Raw genomic sequence first — 25,488 nt, forward strand, 5'->3', positions numbered from 1 at the left:
GAAAAAAATTTTGGTCTAATACCTTCACTTCCCCTGATAGCTGGGCTAATTGTATTTCAGCTTATGTAGGATGGGATATATTATGCTTACATACAATATGCAGACAGCCTAATTATGTCATACAGAGACTGCATTTTGTCCTTGTTATGAACTCATTGGTCTGGAATAGTTAATAACCAAGATGGAGGCAAATGTCATCTGGTTCTGGTCTAGATAAATTTAGTGCACCAGTGCTACCAGTTTGTTGGCACCCTCAGTTTCAATGAGATGACATCTGCCTCCAGCTTGGTTATCGACTATTCCAGACTGTTGAGTTCTTAACAAGGATGAAACTGCAGTCTCTTGATGTCTTAACCAGGCTGTTGGTGTACAGTCCACCCTCGTTTATTGTGGTTAATCCGTTCCAGACTCAACCGTAGTTGAGAGTGTGGAACAGATTAACCACAATTCGCCAGTTTCAGAAGTAGGATTCTTTATTTATAACTCGAAAATTTTCCTATTTAGAACCTTGAAAACTTAATTAGGATGGTTTAATCAGAGCTACTATAGCCCCTTAGGGGAACTGGCCTTACTTAAAAACAATATTTTGTTACTCTCACTAGAAAAGTAACTCACTCACTTGAAGAGCAAAGTGGGGAGAGATAACTAACTCTGCCTCAGCCCTGGCTTAAGGGTATAACTTACTGCTTTACTTATAAGGGGGTAATTTACAGCTTAGTATTATGGTTAATTTGAATATATATATGAGAAAGGAAAAAGACTTTCTTATTTTACTAAAATCGGTCACTAAAAGAGGTAATTACTTAATAGAGCTTTTTTAACTTGGGGGGGGAGGGGGATCAGACAGATCAACAGTTACACATATTTTTCGGGTTTAATACCTAACTTTCACAAATTTTATCTTACAGTACTTACAGGGGTAAAAGTTGTCCTAATATTCCTAAAATTTTAAATTTTGTTCTAAAATTTCGAGTTTTGTCCTAAACTTTTCATTATCTTATTCCATATTTGCACAGAAAAAGAAAATTCAACCTAAAAATTAAACTTCTCATGATAATATGCCTATATTTAAGGATAAAATGAACTTGCTGGACCCTAAGAAATTTTCCCTGAAAAAGAAAAAATGGAAACCTATGCTGCTGCTGCCTTTTTTTCTGAAGAGGGGGAGGGGGGATACATTTAATCATAACATATGCTCAATAAGAAGCTTTGTTTTATCTATACTTTATAACTCTTGCAGTCATCCCTCTTATGCAAAAAATGTATAAAAATAAAATATGTGCATAATGCTATGCGCAAGGGAGTTGAAAATTTTTTGCTCAGCATAGATAATTTTGCATTCATCAATGGTTTAAATTATCACCAACCAGGAGGGAAGGTTTTCATTCCTAGCAAGTTGAACTGCTTGATAAAACTTTGGCTGATCATGTCTTTTTGTGACATGTTGAAACAAGGTGGTTAACTCTTGAGCCAGTATGTGATAGACTGATTGAGCAGAATTTAGTTATTGAACATCATTTCTTAAAATCTATTTGTGTTCAGTATGAAGATTGCAATTTAGATAGACACAAAGAACTGGAAATTCATTGAAAGATCCATTTACACTTGTACACTTACATTTCGTCTCATTTCTCTCTGACCTGCACAAAAAATATGTACTTACTACTTTTGCAGAAAGAAAGTTTAGTTCATTTTAAGTACATAAAATTGAACAAACTTATTAGAAGTATATTTTTAAAGTTCATGAAATCTAAAGTAGTGGGAGACAAAAAAGTCTATTTCTATAATAAAATGTTTATTTGTGTACTTATTATGAAATCAAATTCATTGGAAAATTTTCCTTTAAATTGCCTTTTTAAATTAACCCAGACTCAAGTCGTAAGATAAAATATTTCTACTTCGTAATGTGTCACTATGTTGAAGAATAAAAGGTTGAATGCATTCTATTGTAGTTTTCAAGGTTGAATTTGAAACATTTGATCACCCACTACAAAAATCAAGCTTATAAAATTATATTTAAGTGATCGAAACTTGATATTTGTTGTCCTAAAATTTTACCAAAATTGTGTCCTAAAATTTTTGAAATCGCCACTCCGACTCCTAATACTTATTTATTATTATGATTATTATTTTTTTTTCGACATTTTTTTCTTTTTATGGATTTTTTACAATGTATTTGTTCTTTTCTTTAAAAAAAATTTACAGAAAGTAGACTAAATGGAAGCTAGGTTTGCTATAAAATAGGTCTCATTCCTATAAAAGAATAACAGGATTCTTATCAAGTAATGCACACTTGACCAGGCTGGAAAAAAATTAAGTTGCAATATCAGCATTTTTTTTGTTTTTTTGTTGGCAGTTTACAAAGTTGATAAAGAAAGAGAGAAAAAGATTGACTGATTTTTTTTTCTCCTTTAAATGAATTATTCAGTAAATTTAGATTAAAAAAAAAAAAAAAAAAAAAAAAAAAAACTCACTTTACTGATTAAATTTTGAAAACACCAACAAATCTGACCAAGTTTAAGAATACTGACCAGTATTATGCCTTGCAGAAGCTATAAATATTCTGGTTGAAACAAAATGCGGTCATTTTGAGAGGGAGGCTGAGTTGGCTCCTAATAGAGGGCATATAGCATTAAATAAATGGGGGAAATTCAGTCGCATCCAATTTTGGTTGTTTAGAAAGGTAATAAGTCAGAGAAAGGTTTTTTTCTTAGTTATAATAAAGTATAAAATTTTGTTACAGGTACTTCATATTGTTGCATAAAAATATTTACATAATTAACTTCAAATTTCCTTGTCAATTTTCAAAGTTATATATTTTTAAATGATTGTCAAAAAGCATTCTTATAGCTAATACATACCGTGATTCTGCAGCTGCAAAGGATGCAGCTCTTGGATCTGATATTTTTTCTGTAAGACCAGCTTGTAAGTAATTTGGACGATAGCTATCACAACCAAAGTATACAACTGCTGCAGGTATTAGCATTGCCTAGATATATTAGTAATTTATGTAATTTAAACTGACATAAAACACATGCTACTTAATAACAATTTAAATATATAGTTACAAATCTTAAGTTAATCAAAATTCATGATCTTCAATATACAGGATTCATGCTACGGTCGTGATTGCAAGATTCCCGGAACTTCTTTTGAAATTCCACTCAATAAAAATCCCTTTGCGCCCTATTCCCACTATTCCCTAATTAGCAGACATATGTTAAAACAAATGAAAGCTCTCATTTTGGACTTTTCCATTTATTTATGAAGATAGTTTGTATAAATGGAGTGCCTTATGATAGTTTTTGATTGCCATCCTACATTCAAAAACAATCAGTACAATACAGTCAATGAACAGAGTTTAGGAATGTAGCCACAAAGAAATAGGAAGAAAATATTGAGAATAAATAGCTTTATTCTTTTGATTTTGTGATCTCTTGAACACCTTTAGATATTATGAAATGCATTTAGAAACTTATTTTACACCTTGCTTTTGCTAGTAAGATCACCATTTTCAGACTTTTGTTTTATATTTTGAGTTATTGATACATTTTTTAAAACAATTGAGAGTTCTTTGTTGACAAATCCTTTAGTAAAAGTGGCTTTGGTGTTAATTTTTGTTAAGAAAATTAGTCAATATCGCTAAACTACCTGCACACTTCCAACAATCAAATAAAACATTATCTTTTGATACTACGTTTATAAAATAATTTTGTACTACATGAGATGCAAATATTTTGTTCAAAGAAATATTTATCTACAATGATTAATCAATAAGAAAAAAAAAAACTACGCTCACTCCAATTTTTAAAAATCTCACTTAAAATTTTTCGTTAGGATGGGTAATCTCACCTTACATTTCCCCCAAGTCTAAACCCTGATATATAAATGAAATCGACATCATTATTACTCTTTCCGAGACTATAATACAAAATTAGATTTTGTATTTTAATAGTGTGTCATAAATATTTATGTGTTTACAGAAAAGAAGGAAAAAGAGACTTTTTTGAATACTGGAAACTAAACATAGGAAAAAAAAAACATTGTGATGATACCTCTAATAATGTCTTGGTAGAAGGTAACTTCTGTTTAGGAGGTGTAATATCTAAAAAGCAGTAATACAAAACATAAATTTAGCAATAAAAAGCAAGAATATAAAAAATTTAATTACCAAATATATAGAGCAAAAAAAAAAAAAAATGTATTCAGCAAAGTGTATCATAATGTTTAAGGCGGGAAAAACATAAATTTGTTCATAATATCTTTTGGAAGTAGCCAATTTTCGCCACTCATATATTAATTAATTTACTCGGAATAATAATAAATATATTAATGACATGCAGGGTTGCCAACCTTGGAGAAACATTTTGAGGAGCAATTTCAAATTTTGCGGAGCAGTTCGGTATTTTGTATAAAAATCAATAAAAATAACAAAAACCACATATCTAAGAAGGTTTTACAGTTTATACAAAATCATTTTAAGCACAAGTATAAAAATAATTATATTTAAATGAACAAAACAGATTTAAACGCTATTTCAATCTTTGAATTTAAGGGTCATTCTCATAAAAACAGTCATTTTGAGCTTGTTAAATTCAGAAAAATTAAAAGTGAAGGGAATCAGATGAAAATTTTTATAGAGAGATATATGTAAGAGCTTTTAATGAAAAAAATATTGGTCCACTAAAACAAAAATATTTTTTGAATAGCATTATACCATCAGCATTACAAACTCACTTAAACGTCATTCCCTCACTAGTGAGGGAATGACAAATTCATTAAAATTGGATTCTAGTAGTTACACCTAACTGATATTTGAGTTTATTTGCATACAGCATACATTCGCAAATATTCTCAAACCAGGAAGCAACTTTTCATGCATTATTTTATTTTACTATAAAAATAGATGTGAGGGAATGACGGATGCAAAATCCCTTCTTTTGTTTTATGCTTTCATAGATTCCAAGTCATAATTTCCGACAAATGAAAAACGAATACGTTGCAATATTTTTCCGAGTTTCCAGCTGTAAAGTAATTTACTTTTTGCTGAAAAAGATTTATTTCGTTGCTATTTTAGGAAGAAAATTGACGGTTATAAGGGAATGACACCAACCGCTGGGGGCCATCTTAAAAATTATTATGCAAACTAATTTTTAATGAGAATTATTTTTTTTTATTCAAAGTGTTCATTATTTTGAAATAAGAACCACAAAAATGTGAACTCATTTGTTTGCTAAGAAATAATTTTTGTTTACTTTTACTAACAGTGGGGATAAGTGAGGGAATGACATTTGGGTGCTTTAGACTTACATTAAAGACATTTAACTAAAATGCAGAAATTTTACTTCTAATGATCTTGTTAAACTCAATTTTAAAAAGTATTTAAACCACTAAAAATATGTATGCGTCATAAAACATTTGTAAATTGTTACAGGAACATGAAAATGTCTATTTTTGTGAGAAATGGCCAATAAACATTTTTAATTTCAAATATTTACATGTTTGTTATGATAAAATAGCAAAATTTAAACTTGAAAACATTCAGCCGGGAAATGAGAAGCAAAATAATTTCTTTGCAGAGCAGCAGAGTTTTGCCATTTTTGCAGAGCAACTCCGTAAAATGCGGAGCAGTTGGCAACCCTGGATATGTTAGAAAGAAATTTTTTGTTATGTATGTGTAGCCATAATATTAAAAATGTAATCATAAGTGTTCTGCAGAACAAAAACATACTGCTCTTGTACACTGATATAGAAAAGGGAATGGTTCCTAGGTTTATCATAGTCCTTAATGTCAAAGTGCTTGTACTACATTTCAAGTATATTTTAAAGCATTAATTCTAAAACATATTTTATCCTTTTAAAGAATTTTACAGGTTTAACTTTAAACTGATACAAATAAACATGTGATTTCTATAAAAATGTTTGAGAAACAAAATGATTGTGTAACGCAAAATAATTTCAGCAATATTCCCAAAAGATGAAAATACTATTATTTTACTACAGTCGACTCCCGCTACAACGCGATCCGACTTACGCAAAATGGCTATAACACAATTTTTCACCAGGATTGAATTTTAGGCCTAACGAGAATTCCTCATCCGCAAAGTCAAAATTTTTCGGAGAGGAATCGTGGTGGGTAAGTATTGACTTTGTTATTGGCTACTACATTTTTTTTTACTGTGAATAGACCTTCATCCCTTTAGCATCACTGAGAATAGGGAAGTATTCGATTTTCTAATTTTATTTTTATATAATAGAGTAACATTCATGAACATCATCTGCGAAAAAATTTTTACGATACGACTAATACTTTTTTTTAAAATAATTTTTTAAAGTTCACGCGCGAGTGACGTCATTTGCTTGTAAGTCCTTTGACTGACGTCACTGCCGCGCTGCGAGGCGGCGGGGTTGGCTAGGACAAAGAAGTGCTTGGCGATCTTTGGGGGAAGGCGCGGGAAAACAAGAGCCTTCTAACAGCAGCGCGCATAAAAGGCTAGTGAAAATCCTTTGCTGTCTGTAGGGTTTAATGCATTCTGCGATTGTTTTTAATTTGATTTTCTTTGTCATGGCTAGTAGAATCAATTACAAGTATTGCTTCGTTCCTGGATACGTATCTACATCTAAAAAAACTCCTCACAAGCGATTTGTTATTGTTCCGTCCCAGCAGGATCTTCGAAAGAAGTGTTTTTAAGTGTGTTTATTAATTAAAATTTGAAAATGAAAATTTGCACTGCATTTTAATTAAAAACTATGTTAAGTGAGAAATACAGTTTGAAATATATGTTCACAACTGTTCATAAATAAATGTTTAATAAGCATATGAGATATTTTTAAAAAAATGCAAGTAAACAAAGGATTTTAAACCCTGCACAATAAACTTAAACAGAAAGTAATAGATGCATTACTATTACCATTTTAATAACAATGCAAAAACTATTAATACTTTCTTTTTAACATTCAAACTATCTTCAAATTTTAACTATTACAAATTGATAATTTAAAAATACATTTTCAGTTTATCACCAGAAGCGTTTCTATATATACAAGACCTTTCTCACATGCAAAAATTTACTTATTTTATGAAATGAACACCATTTTCAAATTTATTATTTTTATCAAAAGAGCAAAAAAATATATTTTTCCTTTTTTTGCTAAGTTGCACAAAAACTCAAGGATAATTAACATGTATTAATGGATTTAAAACAATTTTCCAAAAAAAAAAAGCGCAGATCAACTTTTATTGCCAACAAAGCGAAAAATTTTCATGCAAAAACTGCTCTAAAACTTAGTACTGGAATCACTTGCAGTAGGGTTGTTACAAAATGCGCGCCTCATTAAAAGCCGCCAAGTAAGAACTGGAATAGCGCTCTTACATTGTAATTTATATATTCAGATAAAAAAACCATCGACACACAAATGGAAATGATCAATCTTGATAAGGGAAACTAATGCGAATAATATGAACTGCAAACATAGACGGATATGTACGTACAATTTTAAAGAATAACAATGGTGAAACTTTGTTGTTTCACTCCCCGTACTTCTAGGACATTAAATCTCTCGTCCTTTCGAAAAAAGTCAAACACCATGAATGACTTTACTTGAGGAAGGTTATTGGATTGACCTTTCGTGAATCCTAGCTCCATGATGGAAAAAATGCTGGTTAAAGGCTTTAAAAAGGCTGAAAAAGACAGTGCTATTCACCCCCTGGTAGGCGCAACACGGCATGGAAATGGAGCTCTGATCGGAACAGGGAAATGACGTCAGCTGCGGACGTTTTAGGCCACACCTCTTTTTTGCGCATCGCTCTTTAAAAAAATCATAAAAAATCAATCGTTGGTTTTAAAAATCCGGCCATGGTGAATTTTTGTGTTTTGTAAGCCTGTCAACATTGTGCAATAGTTAAAATTGGAATATTTGATAGGTTGATACTTCCCTATTGAAATTCCCACATCATACTAGTCTGAAAATCGCTTATACAAATAGCTACTCCTTATTTACCGGTTATTTTTTTTTTCATTCTAAGTGAGGAAGTTATTGAAATATAATGACACCAAAGAGCACTGTTTCATCTAAAGTTTGTGAAGATAGAAAAAAAAAGAGAGAGAGAGTTTTTGACAATTAAAGAAAAGCTAAAGCATCTTGACTCTAAAGCTTCTTAAAAAGATGAATCTCAACTGAAAAATGCGTCCAAGGTAGCATGACAATAGGTATGAGTGAATCTTCCATACATTCAATTAAAAGTCAAGAAAAGGAAATCCGCAAAAGTTCATCGAGTAATATCTTAGTAAAATACAAAAAACTTGAAAAAAATTATGAAAATGGAAGCCTGCTCTTGTATTGCGAATTATAGAAACCAGAAAGAAGGGTGTTGCCATAGATGAAAATGTTATAAAAGAACTAGTGAAGCAACTGTATTTAAAAGTATATTAGAATAATGGTTTGTTCTTGCAGCGTAAATCATTATCATCTTCACTTTTTTAAGTTACAAATATCATTACTGGATCTACTGTACAGTACAACTACAGTGCATTTGCTTTCCTTACTTCAACTGTGCATACCGTATACTAGTTTATGTCTTTCTTTGACATTGATCATTGATTTTGTACATAGTAGCAGAAATTTATGTTGAATAAAAAGTTTTTTTTTTAATTTTTTTTAAAAATATAAGTAAACATTCAGTTTTTCATGCAAGAAACAGTAATGTATAGTTAAGAAATTGTTTTTGACAGTTGAAGGGGTGTTTACAAGTGTCTAAAATAATTGGATTCGCTTATAAAAGTTTTTAGGCATACTCTTTTCCACAATGCGAAATTTCGACTTACGCGAGGGGGTCTTGGAACGCATCCCTCGCGTAAGTCGGGACTTGACTGTATATCATTATGGCAATAGAATTCTTACAAACATATTTTATATGCAAAAGAGCATTTCATTATAAAAAGATAAATTAATCCCCGTTCATCATTTTTGATCTGTTTCTTCTTCTGAAACTCTCTTCTCTACTCAGTAATAAGCAAAAATAAAAACAAAAAAATACATATTTTTAAAGTTGAATAATTTATAACAATACTATTTCTGTAAAATTATCATGTTGGAAGCAGCTGCGAAAATCTTAACTACATAAACCAAACACATTGCACTACAAAACACATTAACTTTAAAAGTAGAACCAGTTCTATATAACTTACAGAGATAAAAATCTAACTGATCATCATCCAAAAAAGTTCTTACAAAGTCCAGTACGTGCTGAACTGTAAGAAAATTAAAATTAATTTAACATAATTTCAAAAAAAGTTATAAACCGGGTGCATCATAGCAACCTCCTGTACTTGGAGAGGAGTGTTGTGTTGGGGATAGGATGATCGAAATGGTATCGATGGATAGCACAGTAGTAGGAATGACATGGTACAGTGAATATGGCAGGGGTGGATCCAGGTTTCTATTTTTAGGTTTGCAGCTTGTGACAAAAAGGAATTTTTCGAGAACTTCTTTCTTTTTCTGCAAAAATACTTTTGGGCATTTTTCTTTTATATATTTTTGTGTAAAAATCCTGTCATATCACATAGAGCATGTTTAGCTATCAAAAGTCTTATCTTGAATCTGGGAAATAACTCGGAAGTTAGAGTTTTTTTTACTGGTGTTTTGCTTTCCCAAATTGAGTGAGTTTAAAAGTGGTGAAAGATTTGTTTTTAAAAATGAAACTTTGAAAAGCTCTAATTTTAAGACATGAAATTTTGTGAAGTAGCCGCAGAAATTTGGGAAGGGGCCGCAAAGTGAACCCAATTTGCGCCGGAATTGAAACCTTTATTGTCATGTGTTGCAGAGGTGTTTATTGAAAGCTTTTTTTAGCCGATGTCGGTTTAGTGGAAACTGGAGACGTACCGAGTAGCACTTTGGCCGAGTAGCCGAGTACCGAGTACTCGGCCTTTCACTACTCGGCCGAGTACCGAGTTACCGAGTACTCGGCTTTTCACTACTCGGCCGAGTTACCAAGTACCAATTATGTTTTAAGAAGAACCACCGACACACATGTGATGAATTTTGAACTTATTGGAATAGTAGTATAGACCTCCTTGTCCATATAATAGTTTTAAAACTAAATTCCTGCTAAAATTTAATTACGCATTATATAAACAATTTTGTTTGTGTCAAAAATTTTACAAAAAAAAATTATTTTTAAAATTAAAAATAAATAAAAAGTATGATTTATCAAGTTTGAATTAAAACAACAGTGAAATCCCTCTAATGCAGACACTAACAGGACAATTTTTTTTTGTCCGCAATAGAGAGGTGTCCGCAGGACAGGGGTTAATAATGTTATTCGCATTGGAACTGGGGAATTAAAAATTGTCCGCCTAAGAGGGATGTCCGTTAGGAGGGGTTTCACTGTATACCAATCAATTACAGTTCTAGTCCGCTAAACATAAATAATTTTTAAAAAAAGATAAAACAAATGTGCAGGAACACTGCAGACACGTGTTTCTGACCCCCCATTACAAGGAACGTCTTTTTCAGTGCATAACATGTGAGCTAAAGAATGTAAAGACATACGACAAAAAAATCCGAGTTTTGTCTTTAAATCCACGAGCTCCCATTTTGTGCATTGAAAAAGAAATTCCTTGTAACACCAAAACACATGTCTGCAGTGTTCCTGCACTGTGCTTTTAATGTTGTTTTATTTCCTTTTATTTTTTAAGCAAAGGTATTTATATATTTTTTATAACTAATTTTTGTTTGTAGCAAAAATTCATTCTTAATATAAAAATTCCATATTTTCTATACTTACCTTTTTTGCATAACTTTTAATAAATAAGTTTTATTAACTTTGGGGACATTAAAATAAAGATTTATTCCATTGAAGCATTACAAACTTCATTTATCTCAAAATTTAAATTTGACTTATAAATTTTAATTGTAAATGATTGCAGAATATAATGCTTGCTCTTTTTTTTTTTATAAATTTTAGTATCTGTCTTGGACATCATTCAACTTTTTGCAACTACTCGGTATTGGCCGAGTATCTGATCAGAATTTGGCCGAGTACCGAGTACTCGGCAAATTGGCCGAGTAGGCCGAGCACCGAGTAGTTACCGAGTACTCGGTACGTCTCTAGTGGAAACCAAACACCAAATTCTTGTCGAGTAGTAATAAAAAAGGCACAATCATGAAAAAACTCCTCGACAATGCTCACCACGCAATGAAATTGCTACCACTATAAATGGCATTAATGCTGCTATCCTTTGATGTCACTTTCACCACCGTATCCCCACCACAACTCACAGAGCACCTTTTCCAAAATAAGGAAGGTTGATATGCCGCACCCTGTAACGTGGCTACAAAGAACTTATCTTTTACCTGTTTCAATGCTCATAAAAATAGCTTGTAGAACTAACTTTTCAGGAAAATAAATACGAATGACAGTTTCTCTGTAGTAGGACAATTTTTGCAAAAATTGTCTTTCTCTTTGCTGCCTGGTTAATAGCGGTTGGTTTTCCATTTCATTTCTAAGAAGAGAAATAAAATTAAGAGTGGGATAATTTAATTATTATATTGCAACGTAAAAGAGAAAAACTAATAACCTTGCTTTTTTGTACTCTTCCATTAGATATTTTACGTCATTGATTGTCAATTCAAAGAATTCATCTGGAAGATCAGCTGAAAATAAATAGAGTAATGAGTAGACAGTTTAATGACTAAAACAAATTTAAGAGTCATACAAAGTATTCCATAATTATGCAGTTTTCTGTAAAATGTTGAATGTTAGTCGACTATTATTGAATTGCCGCAAATGCAGCGATCCTTTAATATTTGCAAAGGTTGTCTTAGGGAGGGTTTCTCGAATGGTTAATCCTCAAATGGCCATCTTCCTGTAGTAAAGAGGATAGATAGGTTCGATACAACTTTCACTTAAATAACATGCATTGAAAAATAAATAAGTTGAAGTCTAGTTAACTCTCGATAACTCGAAGTCGCAAGGAACCGGCTAAAAGCTTCAAGTTATCAGAAGATCAAGGTTTCTGAAGTTCCCCTTTCAGCCTTTGCGAGATTTTTCTTCTTTTTTTTTTCAGAACTATAGTGTATGTTAGATAGACTATAACAATCATAGTTTATAATAAAAAGAAATATTAGTAGTGTACAAAACATTTTTCACTGGGAATAAATTTTATCAACATACTTACTTAAGAAAATGAAGTTATCTTTGTCTGATTACTTTTTTTTTCTTTATCGGACTTTTAGAAGTCATTCAGTATGTTTACACATACACTTTCTGTTTCAAGCTGTTTATTTACGTTTTGACATCATTTTAAGTAATTACCAGACAACCAAACCTCAACCCTGAAGTCTGGACCTTAACATGGTTGCCATATTTTCAGAATAGCAAAAAAGAAAAAAAAAACCAAAATGTTAAGAAAATAGCCCAAGATAATACAAGGTAGACCTATTTCTCTTGATCACACTACTTTCAAACATTATTTTGTCACAAAAGCACAATTATTTGTGTCATACAGAAAAAGATTGTTCGAGGCTACCTTTTCAAATTTTGACAAAATTTAAAGTCGCCCAAAAATAGCCAGCTGCTGCTCAATAAAGATTTAGATTGCTAGACGTAGCAAAATGTAACCCAATCGGGCACTTTTCCCTTCATCTGGCAATACTGATTACTCACCGTCTCGAGGAAAAGGACAAGGGGCCGACGATTGTCTGCAGAATATGGGTAGAGAAATACCGTTCAGTTGCACCGTAGTATTTTGTGAATAAATTCCTTTCTCATGCTAGCTGATACAGCAAAGCACCGTGTAAAAGAAAATGATTTTTTTTTTGTGCACAGAATGAAAATGAAACTTTCATAAAAGCTTTGACTTAACAGTTGTTACCTTCGAGATGTAGAGACAACTTAGAATTATAAATGAAATGAAAGAAAGGGGGGTTCAACCGAACTAAGCTCTGCAACCAGAGGTCTATTGTACTAGTCCCCAAACAGAAGCCTTAAAACAGACCAGCAGCTGAAATAAAATTCAGCAAACACCCAATAGGAATATCATGAATCTCCCAAGATTCAAGCAAACAATGACCAAGGTGTTCAAACCTTGCAGAAAATACTTGCAATCACACAGGGTGTGAGTAATAGTTTCCTCATTAAAGAGGTAACCTCTGCAAATTGGATCATTACTGATACCCATTATATCATGGTACTGTTTTAAGGTGTAAATACCAGTAAGAAGACCAAAGCCTTCCCAACACTATTTTTGTTAAGAAGCCAGTATTTTTGGCTTATGATACCCAGAGAGAATCAGGTCTGTCCTTCTTAGATGACAAGTAGAATATGTTCAATGTCATCGCGAGATAACCTCTCTAACGGAATAGTTTCTCTCAAAACAGCCATTTTAAACAGAGTCACTGCTTGAGCATAGATAGGACTGCAGTCGACTTGTCCATACTCGTTAAGATACAGTAGTTTGTGCAGGGGAAGGAGTTGAAACCTCCGACTGAAGACGTTTGGTTTCTCCTGCCTTCTCAGGAATGGTTGGCCCAATGGCTTTCGCCTCTCATACTAGCCTCTTCCTCTCCTGCCTGCGCCAGCGCCTGTTGCATTTTTGTGCACAAATGAGTACTCCCTACAGCAGAGTTGGTGGGTTGCAGGCAAGCACCCTCACCCTCCTGGTCGGTGGGTTGCAGACTTGCACCCTCACTGCCTCCAGCAGCAAGGTTGCTGGTTCTCTCCTTCTGCAGCAGTTTGTGCAGGGGAAGGAGTTGAAACCTCCGACCAAAGATGTTTGGTTTCTCCTGCCTTCTCGGGAAAGGCCAGTCCAGTGGCTTTTGCCTCCTGTACCAGCCTCCCCTACTCCCATCCGCACCTGTTGCATTCATGTGCAAAAATGCAACAGGTGCGGTGCAAAAATGCAAAAGCCACTGGGAAAGTACTCATTCATGTGCAAAAATGAGTACTCCCTGCCCCCTTATTGCCAAGTCGGTGGGTTGGAGACCCGCACCCTCACCTTTCCCAGCAGCAAGGTTGCTGGTTTTCTCCTACAAGCCAGCCTCCAGCTCCACGGGTGCTGGGAACTGGGCGGTGGTAAAAGGTCAACACCCGCACAACCACTCTGTACGAGTGCAAGGCAAATTACAACAAGATTTTGCCGGGTTCCTCGAGGGGATCATTTCAGACATCATACAACCCAGATGCCATCCATCCATCAGCACAGTGCCTCAGACCTTAGATTGGGTGTCCATTTTAGTCGCCTCCTACAACACGTATGGCCTACGTTAGGACTATTCTGCTCCGGTCACCACACGGAGTAACTTAGCAATAGAAAACAACACAGATAATTTTGGGACCCAATGAAAACTTTGAGATAAAGGAATATTCTAGTTATCAAGAGTTCACTGTATCAATAAATTTTTATTCAAAGTAAATAAATGCCTATAAGTTAAATTGAAGTATGTTGTATGTTGCCAATTTTGTTCTTCTGACAGGCAGATATAAATTTCCAGTAAGGCATAATCTGACTTTTGCTTAAGGTGCAAATTTTTGTTATTTATTAATGTTGTTACTACTCTTAAAAACCAAATATTCATAAATTTCTACTTTCACCAACATCTCTTTGCAACAAACAATTTTTTTTTTCATCTACTTCATGGAAATTAAATGTACTTTTAAATGGACCAAGGTCCACTGAACAATACCTAGACCAGTATTTGTTCAGTCACCTCAATAACTAAATTAAAATAGAAATGTAAAAAGTCAGCTTTCTGCACTAGATTGATTTTTCAAATTTGGAATACTTCTTTCAGAACCTTAAGTCTTTTTAAAGTTAACGAAGGCTAACTTTTAAAGTCAAGGGTGGCAGAAGATTTCAGGTAAGCCTTTGAGTGGTATGGAGCTAAATGCAAGTCTCTTGCAGGGATCAATGTTGACACATAGTTCAGACTTCTCGTACAGATTAATGGTCTTGCTTTATATGTCTACCTAATTACTTTCATCAAGGTCAATTCTGAACAAAAACTCAAATTCAACTAAATTCTTAATCCACACAATGGACCAACATAACAAAAGTATGGATATTCTAGGGAGAAAAATCCACTTATATAGAATATATATGTTTGAAATCATACTTTGTGAAAATGTAATTCCTTTCATAACATACTATTTATAATATCTGATTGTTTAATATTGGCTCTAAAACAGTTTAAAGTCTGATTAAAACAAGAAGTTCCGTCTAGAACTAGACGAGCCTACTTTCCCGTATACCCATACTACTTTCTAGTACCTGATCAATATTCTCAAAAATAGCTAAAATCGCAAATTTTTTCAAACATATTTTTTTTAATATTTTAAGCTGATTTCTAGGAATAAAATATTCCTTACTTTTCTTCAAAAAAACGAACAAATAAAATAGCAGCACCTTTTAAACAAAGCAGCTAATACACTTCTTTCCATTAAAAAATTTTTTTAACAGCTTTTAAAACGAAAAAATAATAATAAGTTCATTAAAATAAATACATCATATAAAAAAAAAATCGTTTCTTTTTCCCCTGTTGCCGAAAATAATTTTTTAAACGAATTAATGCACTTACCAAAAATAAAAAAAAAACAATAAAATGTCAACTTAAAGAAATAATTTTCATTGTCAAAAAAAAAAAAAAAAAAAATCGTCTGCGCATATTTTTCGAGTTTATTCACCGAAAACCAAATACCTAAATTAAAACTTTAGCGTGAAAATAAAAACAAATCATATCAAAAATAATTATTTCACAGTTAAAACCACAGCAGCGGAGTCGGAGTCGGAGTCAATCTCATTTTGGGATAAAAGAGTCGGAGTCGAATATCCAAGAATCGGAGTCAGTCATTTGTCCTCCGTGTATAAATGTTTGCCAAAGCTACGAAGTCAGAGTCGAAGTCGGGGAGTCGGAGTCCGATTAATTGTCGGGAACAGGAGTCAGAGTCGGTGTCAGGTCCCCCTAAATTCTCGGAGTCGGAGTCGGGAGTAGGTCGTCAAGAGCTATTTCCAACAAAGTTTGTTTGAAGTAAATCCGCCTTCAAGTACGGAATCTACATTGACTTTCAGTTTCCCCGTAGGCGCTAATGTTAAGGGATTTGAACTGTTCAAAATTGAACGGAAAATTGTTCAAACCAAAAAGATATCTTATATACAAGTTTTTTATCAAAAGCTTTTTCCTACAAAGTTTGTTTGAAGCAAATTCGCCTCACAGTTCGGAATTGCTTTGAATTTCCCCGTAGGCGCTAATGTTAAGTTTTTTTGAACTGTTCAAAATTGAACAAAAAATAGTTCAAATCAAAAAGTGAAATATGGGAATGAGGTGTCCTCGCCGAGATCTTTCGAACAAAAAAAAGTTTGTTCGAATCGGACTATTCATTCAAAAGTTATTAGGGGGGGACAGACAGACAGACCGACAGACAGACAGACCGACAGACAGACAGACCGACAGACATTTTTCCCCATCTCAATACCCTACTTTCCAATTTTTAATTTTTCAATATTTATTTAATTATTTTATTTATTTTTGACTTTTTTTTGTTTTTTCACGATATTTTTAAGATAAATTAAGCCTTCTTTCATGCTTTTTTCTTCTTTTTCTGACTTTTACTGGGAAAGTAGGCTAAAAAGAAACTTTTAAAAGATGTTCTTTGGATTTTTATTCTTGCTTTGATCGTAGGTGATGTTTTTAAAAAATTATAACTGAATCGATTATTTAAGAAAGGGCATAAGTTCAACTAATGCAACTTTTCAGGAATCAATAAAAAGTGATTATTTCTTTCAGAAATGATCAAAATTCTACGAAAATTTGCATGACTAATCTAGTTACAAGTAGGATCATTACCTCACCTTAAATTACGTTTCATTTCGTCACTGAAATTAATTGAATTTTTTTTTTTTTATTCGGACTTATGCCCTTTCTGCAATAAAAATCCTGAAAGACTAGTTTTTAGAGTGATGAAAATGTAAATCAAGTGAAACAGATTTGTTTCAAACTGATTTATGATAATAAAAAATAATATAATAAAGTGACAAAAATAATCAGTGAATTCTGTATTCATAAATTCATTATCTTAAGAAAATACTTGATGTATTTTCCTCTTTTTCTCGTCTTATTTTAGTGAAACAATAAAGTATAGTGTACAAAAACAAAAAACAAAACTAACAAACTAAGATAAAAGCAAAAGTTTTACAAGTGTATAAAACTATATTCATCATATAGATCCTCCATGGAAATCTTTTTTACTATCCTATTCCAGGCCGAGGACTGCTGATGGCCTTTGAAAAAAGTGAGAAAGGTGACAAATTTGAAAACAAAGGTGACTAAAAGGTGACAAAAAAAGTAACTAAAAGGTGACCAAAAGCAATTTGTTAAGAACTCAAAAAAAAAAAAGAGGATTATCTCTTTTTACTGACTTTTACCAAAATAGCCTACAGTAAAACCTGTAAAGTTGACCACCTTTATAAGTTGACCACCTGTCTACGTTGACCGCTTTTGTCAGGAACGGAATTAGTCCTATGTTATATAATGAAGGAAAACCTGTGTAACTTGACCACCTCTCTATCTTGACCACTAATGAACACCAAATTTGGTTTGGAGTATCGTAAAAAACCCTTTGTAAGTTGACCACTTGGTTTATTTTTAAAATTTTACTTAGCAAATTATTTTATTTTATTTTTTTTAAAGCTTTCCAAGAATATTTTTGATACCAGACCAGCATTTTACTAACTAAATGGAACAGCAACATAACTAAACCTCCTTTTGAGCCTAACCACATGGGTAAACTACTAAGAACCCTATAGAGAAGTACAAAGTATTTTTTTCCAGTTGCAATATTTTGTGGCAACAATGGAATTGTGCTAAAGAGTAAAGTTACTTGCATTGCAGTATTTCTGGTGCAAGGGATTAAGAGATACGACATTTTCATTTTCAACTGCTTTTTTGAACTATGAGTTTCCAACTTGTTGCTCTTTATGTTATAGTTTTACATAAAATGGCTTCAAAAAGAAAGTTAGTTGAACTTGAGATTGATAAAAGATATGAAATATTAAAATTAATTGAAAAGGGAGAAAACCAGAGAAAAATAGCTGACACATATTGAATTTCTAAAACTAGTGTCTAATAAGTGCGCCAACTTCAATAAGGAGTTATTTTGTTGAAAAGTAGATCATCATAGGGTTATAAATGTATAAAAAATTTGTAATTTTTGAGAAGCTATGAATTTTTAGGAACTATTAATATCAAATGAGTAACTTTTCATAATTTTTTTTTTTTTTTGATCAATTTACCGAAATTTTAAATTTGCATGACACATTATGCGTCATTCCGGGGAAATAATCTTTAAAAATATTTGAATAACATTTTAAATTATTGTTTCAAAGTAATGCTAAACAATGAAAGTGAATTGAACAGAAAGAGTAAGTAAAGTCAGACCAAACAACGTAAGTAGAAGCACAAATTTGTAAATTACAGCAGACACGTGTTTCGGCGTTACAGGGAACGCCTTTTTCAATGCAAAAAATAATGAGCTTATGGATTAAAAGACATCCGACAAAAGCTAGCTTTAGCTTTTGTCGGATGTCTTTTAATCCATAAGCTCATTATTTTTTGCATTGAAAAAGGCGTTCCCTTTAGCTTTTGTCGGATGTCTTTTAATCCATAAGCTCATTATTTTTTGCATTGAAAAAGGCGTTCCCTGTAACGCCGAAACATGTGTCTGCTGTAATTTACAAATTTGTGCTTCTACTTACGTTGTTTGGTCTGACTTTACTATTCAGCACAAAGGTATTTATTTATCTTAGAAAGAGTAAGTGTCAATCAATCAAGAAATGAATACATGGTGCAAGAAATGACAAAAAAAAAAAAAAAAAAATCATTACCCCCTTTATAAGTTGACCACCTTTCTAAGTTGACCACCAAAGTACTGCACCGCAAGTGGTCAACTTACACAGGTTTCACTGTATATGCTTTTTGTAAAGATTTCTACAGTTTCACTTTCAATAGATGTTTTAATTTTTTTTCCATTTTCTTGGTTTCTTCTTCACAATCATTTCTTTTTTGATCTTCTTTTTGCTTCTGTTTCAATTCCAAATCCTTTTTACTTCCTTTTACAAAAAAGGAAGTATTGTATTCGCGAAAAAATTTGCACTCAAAAATCGCCCTTAATTTCCATTTTGCTCACCCCCAAATGAGTGTTGAGTTTTTTTTTCGATTCGACCACATGCGGAAAAGTGCCTAAGAATGTATAGACACGCGAAATATCCATTTTGACCATCACCGAGGTAATTACAACGACTTTTCTCGTGACGTCTGTATGTATGTGCGTATGTGTGTATGTGCGTATGTATCTCGCATAACTCAAAAATGGTATGTCCTAGAAAGTTGAAATTTGGTACATAGACTCGTAGTGGGGTCTAGTTGTGCACCTCCCCTTTTGGTTGCTTTCGGATGTTCCTAAGGGGGTCTTTTGCACCTTTTTGGGGGGAAATCATTGTTAATTTCAATGTAAACTCAAGTGGCGTTATAATTTGTCGGACACTTGGCGATATATCGCCAGTCTTTTGGTCGCCAAGTTTTGTCGCCAACTTGGCGACAAATTTGGCGGAGTTTTTTTTTTTTTTTTTTGGTTTCAATTTGGCCATTGTTGGTGATATTTAGAGAATAAATATTGAATCACATTAAAATAGCGAATAATGGGGAAATGACATTAAATTGGAGTAAAAGGAAGTCATGTGATGCACACATCAGCTCGTTCCTTTTACATTCCTCCATGTATGTTGTGTAATTTGCGTGTGCTTGTTGTGCACATTTAATCATTTCTGGACCAATTGGTAAAGAAAGCAAATGAGGATATTCTTTTACAGCGTCTTTAACTATAAGTATGCTGTTTAAAAATCTTTCAGTCCTTGCTGTCTTATTTTCAGCAAAAAAGATGCTTTGAAATGGAAAATAGTCTTTCAATGTCAGCATTACCATGTGATAATGCAAGTGAAGCTTTTATCACCTTAGAAACATTGGGAAACTTTAGAACATTGGAAGTTGAGTCCTTTTTTGAAATGTGCTACTGCCAGTAGATATCAATGGTTTTGTTTTTGGATGCTTCATCATCTTTTTCGAGCTGCAAAAGTTTCCATTCATCTTGCAACCTATCGAGCGGAACATTAAAAGGCATGATTTTGGTAATCTTTATCAAATCCTTACAGCTTCTAGATTTACTTCTCTCTTTTGGATCCAAAAATTTGAAACTTTTCAGTAACCCGTTTGATATGCAACTTTTTCTATTACATACTTGCATGCAGTCACACAATACTTTTTAACACCTCTTAAAAACATAACCTTTTCATTTTCTTTCAGTTTTGACAGTTCATCTGTCACCTATCCACTAACAACGAGATCTTCAAGAGATAGTCTGTTACCAAAGTAACAGTTTATCCGTGTCTACGTTTGAAAAATCAACTTTCTTTATGACAAAGGCTTTTATAACTCGAGCCATAAAAATTTGAACAATGGTCTCTATTTCTTGGTACAATTTGTGTATCATAGGCGTTTGGCATTGAAAGCGTTTCGTGAACTGCATAAAAAAAATCAGCAGATGAAAAGATAAAATGCAGCTCAGCTTTTATAGAAGGTCTTTTTAAAACATTTGCAACAGCTTTATATGACCTGCATTGCATAGCTGAATTCTTTTTCAAAGGCACATGTTTAAAAAAATAATACTGAAGAGCATCCCACCGTTCCAGTAGTCTGTTTGCTGCAGGTCCAAGAGTAAGCCAATGGGTAGTTGTGTGTTTCAGGAACTTGTGATGAGGTGTATTTAGTTGAACTTGCACTTCTTCGAAGTCCTCCTAACGGGAAGGCCAACCATCAAAATAGCTATAAGTACTAAGAAGAAGTTCAGATGCTTCTTCACCTAAATACTGCAATGCTTTGACATACGCATCATGCATTGTATGAATACTGCAAGTACCAATATTTATTAGGCTTTTTTCTCGTGTCTCAAGGATAATAGTGTCAAACAACCTAAAAACCTTTTTATTAACATAAGGACCATCCAAAGGAAAGCATGAGACATTTATTCATGGATAATTACTCTCGGTAAGTGCTTCACATAGCTTCTCAATCGAAATTTCACCAACTGCCTTGCCCAAGAAGAAAGTTTTGAGATGCCTTGTTGTGATGCAACATTGGCTTTCAGATCAATATTTTGTTGTTCGTTGTAGTTCTTTTTTGTCTTTGACATTGGTAGTTTCATCAAAGCTCAAAGTATAATTGGATAAACATGCTTCTTATAACATACATTTCCGAAAATAAGGAGCAAGTCCATCTGTAGAAAGGATAGAAAGACTGGTTCTGCTCATAGGGTGCAATTGCAAGCGATAAAAAAATTCCCCGATAGCATGGCTATTTTTCTTAAACAACAACAAGGTGGGGGGGGGGGGGGGCATATTTAAGGCTATTTTTTAAATTAATTTAACTGTTAAAGCTACCATTCAGATACTTTTCAAAGATTTAATTATTTAAAAAAAAATTCCTAAGACGCATTTCAAAAAAGGTGAGAAAGGTGACAAAAGTTGCAAAAGGTGACTAAAAGTAACCAAATTTTCAAAAGGTGACTAAAGGTGAGAAAGGTGACTGACTCCTCGGCCTGCTATTCTTGTCTAATTTTGAGTAACACGTTCGATGTACATATTAGTATGACTATGTTCAAAATTGCATTGAATAATTATCTTAATATTTGTTTTTCCTTCCAACAATATGAAAATTTTCCCTTATACTCAATATTGGCAAAGGTAGTTCAACTGACAAGCATTACTTTGCAATATTCTCTTGAAAACAGTCTATAAAACAGCTAGCCTGAAACTGTTTCTTTGATGTTCTATCGAAACTTTAAACATCAAGAATATTGATAATTGAAAACATTTGTTACCTCGTAGAATCTTTTTCCAAAATTCCTCTTAAAAAATAAAGGGCACCTGTTTTAGCAGTTACAGATTTCATTGTTTTCAATAGATGTAACGGTGAATCTTGACATAATTTCAATATTTCACTTATAAGAGATTGGATTTCACATGGTAATAATCTATCATATCTGTTTAACATTAGTTTTACTGTCCTAAAATCCCGGTCGTAAAGGACAAAAAAATGTACTCTCAGAGGAAGGTCATCAGAAATCTTGTTAAATTTCCTAAGTGTTATTTCTAGAAAAAGTCTCCTACAGTGTTGTTCTTATTTTGACCAGCGTATATCTCACTGAAAGCATACAGTTTTTTTGTAGCTCCTAGAGTGTTGTTAATAAAACCCAAGAAATTAGCGAATTTTATTCAGATTCCGTGATTCCTCCCCCCAAGCCCCCGAACTGACGAACCTACCATTACCGAAATTATACTAGATCAAAGGAGTTATTTGTTTTTACATCATTACACTAAAAATCCTAGTTCTTCTATAATATGGCATTGCATCTTACTAATTCTCCCTTCACGTTTAGTGCATAAAGGGCATAAGTCCGGGACTTATGCCCTTTCTGCATTAAACGAAAAATGTGACCCCTAAATAAAGTGCTTTGTCGCATAAGGATTGACTTCCCTGCTACGCTAGTCAATGTCCCTACATACAAATATGGGAAAACCACAGCTAACTCAATTTTGAAAGAAATGTGACTTATGCCCTTTCTGAAATAATCAATTCAACTTAATTCAAACAGGATTTATTATCAAAAAATCATTTACCCACCTTTAAATTAAAAAAAAGGTCAATTAACCTTAAATATAACAAATATATCTTACTGTTCAAGTAGTAAAACTTTAACTGTCATATAATAACATGAATTATGCATTCTCAAGAATGCAAAACACAACAAAATACTAGAAGTGCTGAAAAAAATATTTTTCCCTCCCATCAGAATTAGTGCTGGTATTTACAAGTAAAAAATTGATTTAATAACATATTCAGAGTGTATTTCCTTGGTTATTGGCAACCTCTGTAGCAGTGCTGTAGTTCAGGGGGAGGGGGGGCACACATTTTTTTTTTTTTAACTTTTCACTCCAGGGTCCCCCATTTTTATCAGTAGTTGTGGTTTAACCAGTTGGATGGGAATTTTTGACCCAGACCAGAAACCGAGCAATCCCTTGTCCAGCACCCCCAAAGGTATTGTTTCACTTGGTGGACTTTGTGACCATGAGCATAGTTAACATCCCCCAGTCACCATTAACGAAGACGGTGGATCTTCGATCGGCCAGGAACGAACCCAGGACCTTCCAGTCAGAAGTCCGATGCCTTACCGATCAGGCCACCACGGCTCGTGGAGGGGGACGCAGAGGGAAGCTGTTCCATGAAACATTTGATTTACTTTACTAATAATAAAGCTCAAAGTCTCTCTGTCTGTAGGATGTCTGGATCTCTGTGACGCGCATAGCGCCTAGACCATTCGGCCGATTTTCATGAAACTTGGCACAAAGTTAATTTGTTGCATGGGGGTGTGCATCACGAAGCGATTTTTCGAAAATTCGATTTTTATCTTTTTCTATTTCAATTTTAAGAACATTTTTCGGAGCAAAATTATCATAAGATGGACGAGTAAATTGCGAAATTATCATGATGTGGAATGGGAGAGCGAATGAACATAGCCAATTGGTGAGAAATTTGACATCCATTATTTGTAAATATACAGGCTAACTAAATGACCTTTTAATTTTCAACTACGAGCAAAGCCGTGCGGGTACCACTAGTCAAATAATATAAATGTAATTTAACCCTTCAAGCGGCCGTGACGTAAAATTCCTTCACCCAGCGATGTATCGAAGAGCGGCCGTGTCGAAAAATTTCGCCATGAATATTCTTCCATAGCATTTTACGCCGCAGCCGTTCTCGAAGCAGAATATTCAAGGCCAAATTTTTCGACATGGCCGCTCTTCAATACATCGCTGGGTGAAGGAATTTTACGTCACGGCCGCTTGAAGGGTTAAAATGGGTTCCAATCAACTTTTCTTTCACAGAGTCCTCTCAAGTATTGATGTTTCATAATTTTTGATTGTTTAGTGAAGTTAGGGGTTTATTTTTTTTTTACTTTTTTAAATAACTGTTTGGGAGGTAGAGTAGTTGCCATGACTCCCTGCTTAAATTAGGGATTTCTCTTGATCAAAGGATCATTCTCTCTTGTATTGAGTACATTTTGCAGTGCTAGAATGTTAATGCAAGTTCCTTTACAACCTACCTAAAAAAATATTTTGTTATTTCATTTATTTATTTTGCTTTTGAAAAAGAGCAATATATAGTACATTGAAAAAATAAAAATGAATAAATAAAATAAATTAAATTTATAACTAAAATAGAAATAAAAAAACCATAGAAGATTTTTGATTTGAAGAGCAAAAATGTTGACAAGAACAAAGAAGCCTTTACAAAAACATTTTTTTTCCAATAAAAAAACTGCATAACTTTATCATACTTTCTCTCTCTCTTTTTTTTGCTATAACTAGAACATAAAATAGTATAATTACCTTTTTTAGTTTCTGTTATGTCATTTAAGCTGTACAGGATACAATGTCTTTCACTAATCTGAGGATAAAATAAATATCACAAAATGTGTTTTTGGGCATTTTAGTAAGTAACTTCATTTTGAACACAATAATTTCATTACTAAATCCAGTATATCAAAGGCATAACATATCATTTAAATATTACATATTGTTGCCTCAGAGCAAACAGTAAGACATCTAATCCCAGAATAACACTAAGAAATCCTACTGTTGCTCTGAGGCGACAATATGTAGATATGTACATGTATTGTTAGGAAGATGTGTGTGCATCTGGTGGGGTGGGGGTGGGGGGGTGGGGTCTTACAACTCCAATGTAAGTGCAGTCCTAGAAGTAGCCTTGTGAAAAAATCAAAACATTCCAGTAAATGAGTTTTAGTAGTCACCAAAATCAGGCTATAACATGGAAAGTAAAACCTTTCTATAATTAACTAAATACTGGTAATTTAATCAATGCTAAAATTTAAATAAAAAGAATAAATTAATTATCAATATCAAAATAGGGTTGACTTACGAAAGTATACATTAAAAACAAAAACTTCCAATTTACAAAATGATTGAAATAATTACAGGATGCAAAACAATTGAAGCTTCAAACATGGCATTAAATTTTGGGGGAAGCACAAGTTCAATGTTGGCAGGTTTCCAAATATATATATATATATATATATATATTAGGGTGGTCCTTATTTTTGAAGTTGTAGATATTTTACACGACGCCCCCTCAATTTGTTCCATTATACAAATAAATGATCCATGCAAAATTTTAAGTCAACCCATGAATATTAACACGTGCCCCTAGAGCCCCCTTTTTTGAGTTTTGAAGAAAAAATTGCGGATTTTCTCATTTTTATGTAAAAATATTCCTAGGTTTCATATTTAAAGTAATTTTGAACCTCAATAGATGTTGTTACTTCCAGACCAACCATTCTCCCCCTTTCATTCTGTAAAATTTTAC

At 33.1% G+C, this 25,488-nt stretch overlaps 1 protein-coding gene across 3 annotated transcripts in view; it reads right to left on the reverse strand.

The window, feature by feature from the left end:
* Nucleotides 1–25,488, reverse strand: part of LOC129228073 (tether containing UBX domain for GLUT4-like) — a 102,387-nt gene that overhangs the window by 5,971 nt on the left and 70,928 nt on the right. For 2 of the 3 annotated variants that reach the window (XM_054862719.1, XM_054862711.1), the window contains exons 7-12: nt 24,495–24,552; nt 11,580–11,655; nt 11,356–11,504; nt 9,189–9,251; nt 4,056–4,105; nt 2,862–2,989 (exon numbers count right to left, since the gene is read on the reverse strand). In XM_054862719.1, the coding sequence (XP_054718694.1) occupies nt 2,862–2,989; nt 4,056–4,105; nt 9,189–9,251; nt 11,356–11,504; nt 11,580–11,655; nt 24,495–24,552 (524 nt within the window). The remainder of the gene's footprint in view (nt 1–2,861; nt 2,990–4,055; nt 4,106–9,188; nt 9,252–11,355; nt 11,505–11,579; nt 11,656–24,494; nt 24,553–25,488) is intronic. The other variant, XR_008580886.1, reaches the window with a different exon arrangement.

Source organism: Uloborus diversus, chromosome 1 (assembly GCF_026930045.1).
Source record: "Uloborus diversus isolate 005 chromosome 1, Udiv.v.3.1, whole genome shotgun sequence".
Lineage (NCBI taxonomy): Eukaryota > Metazoa > Arthropoda > Arachnida > Araneae > Uloboridae > Uloborus > Uloborus diversus.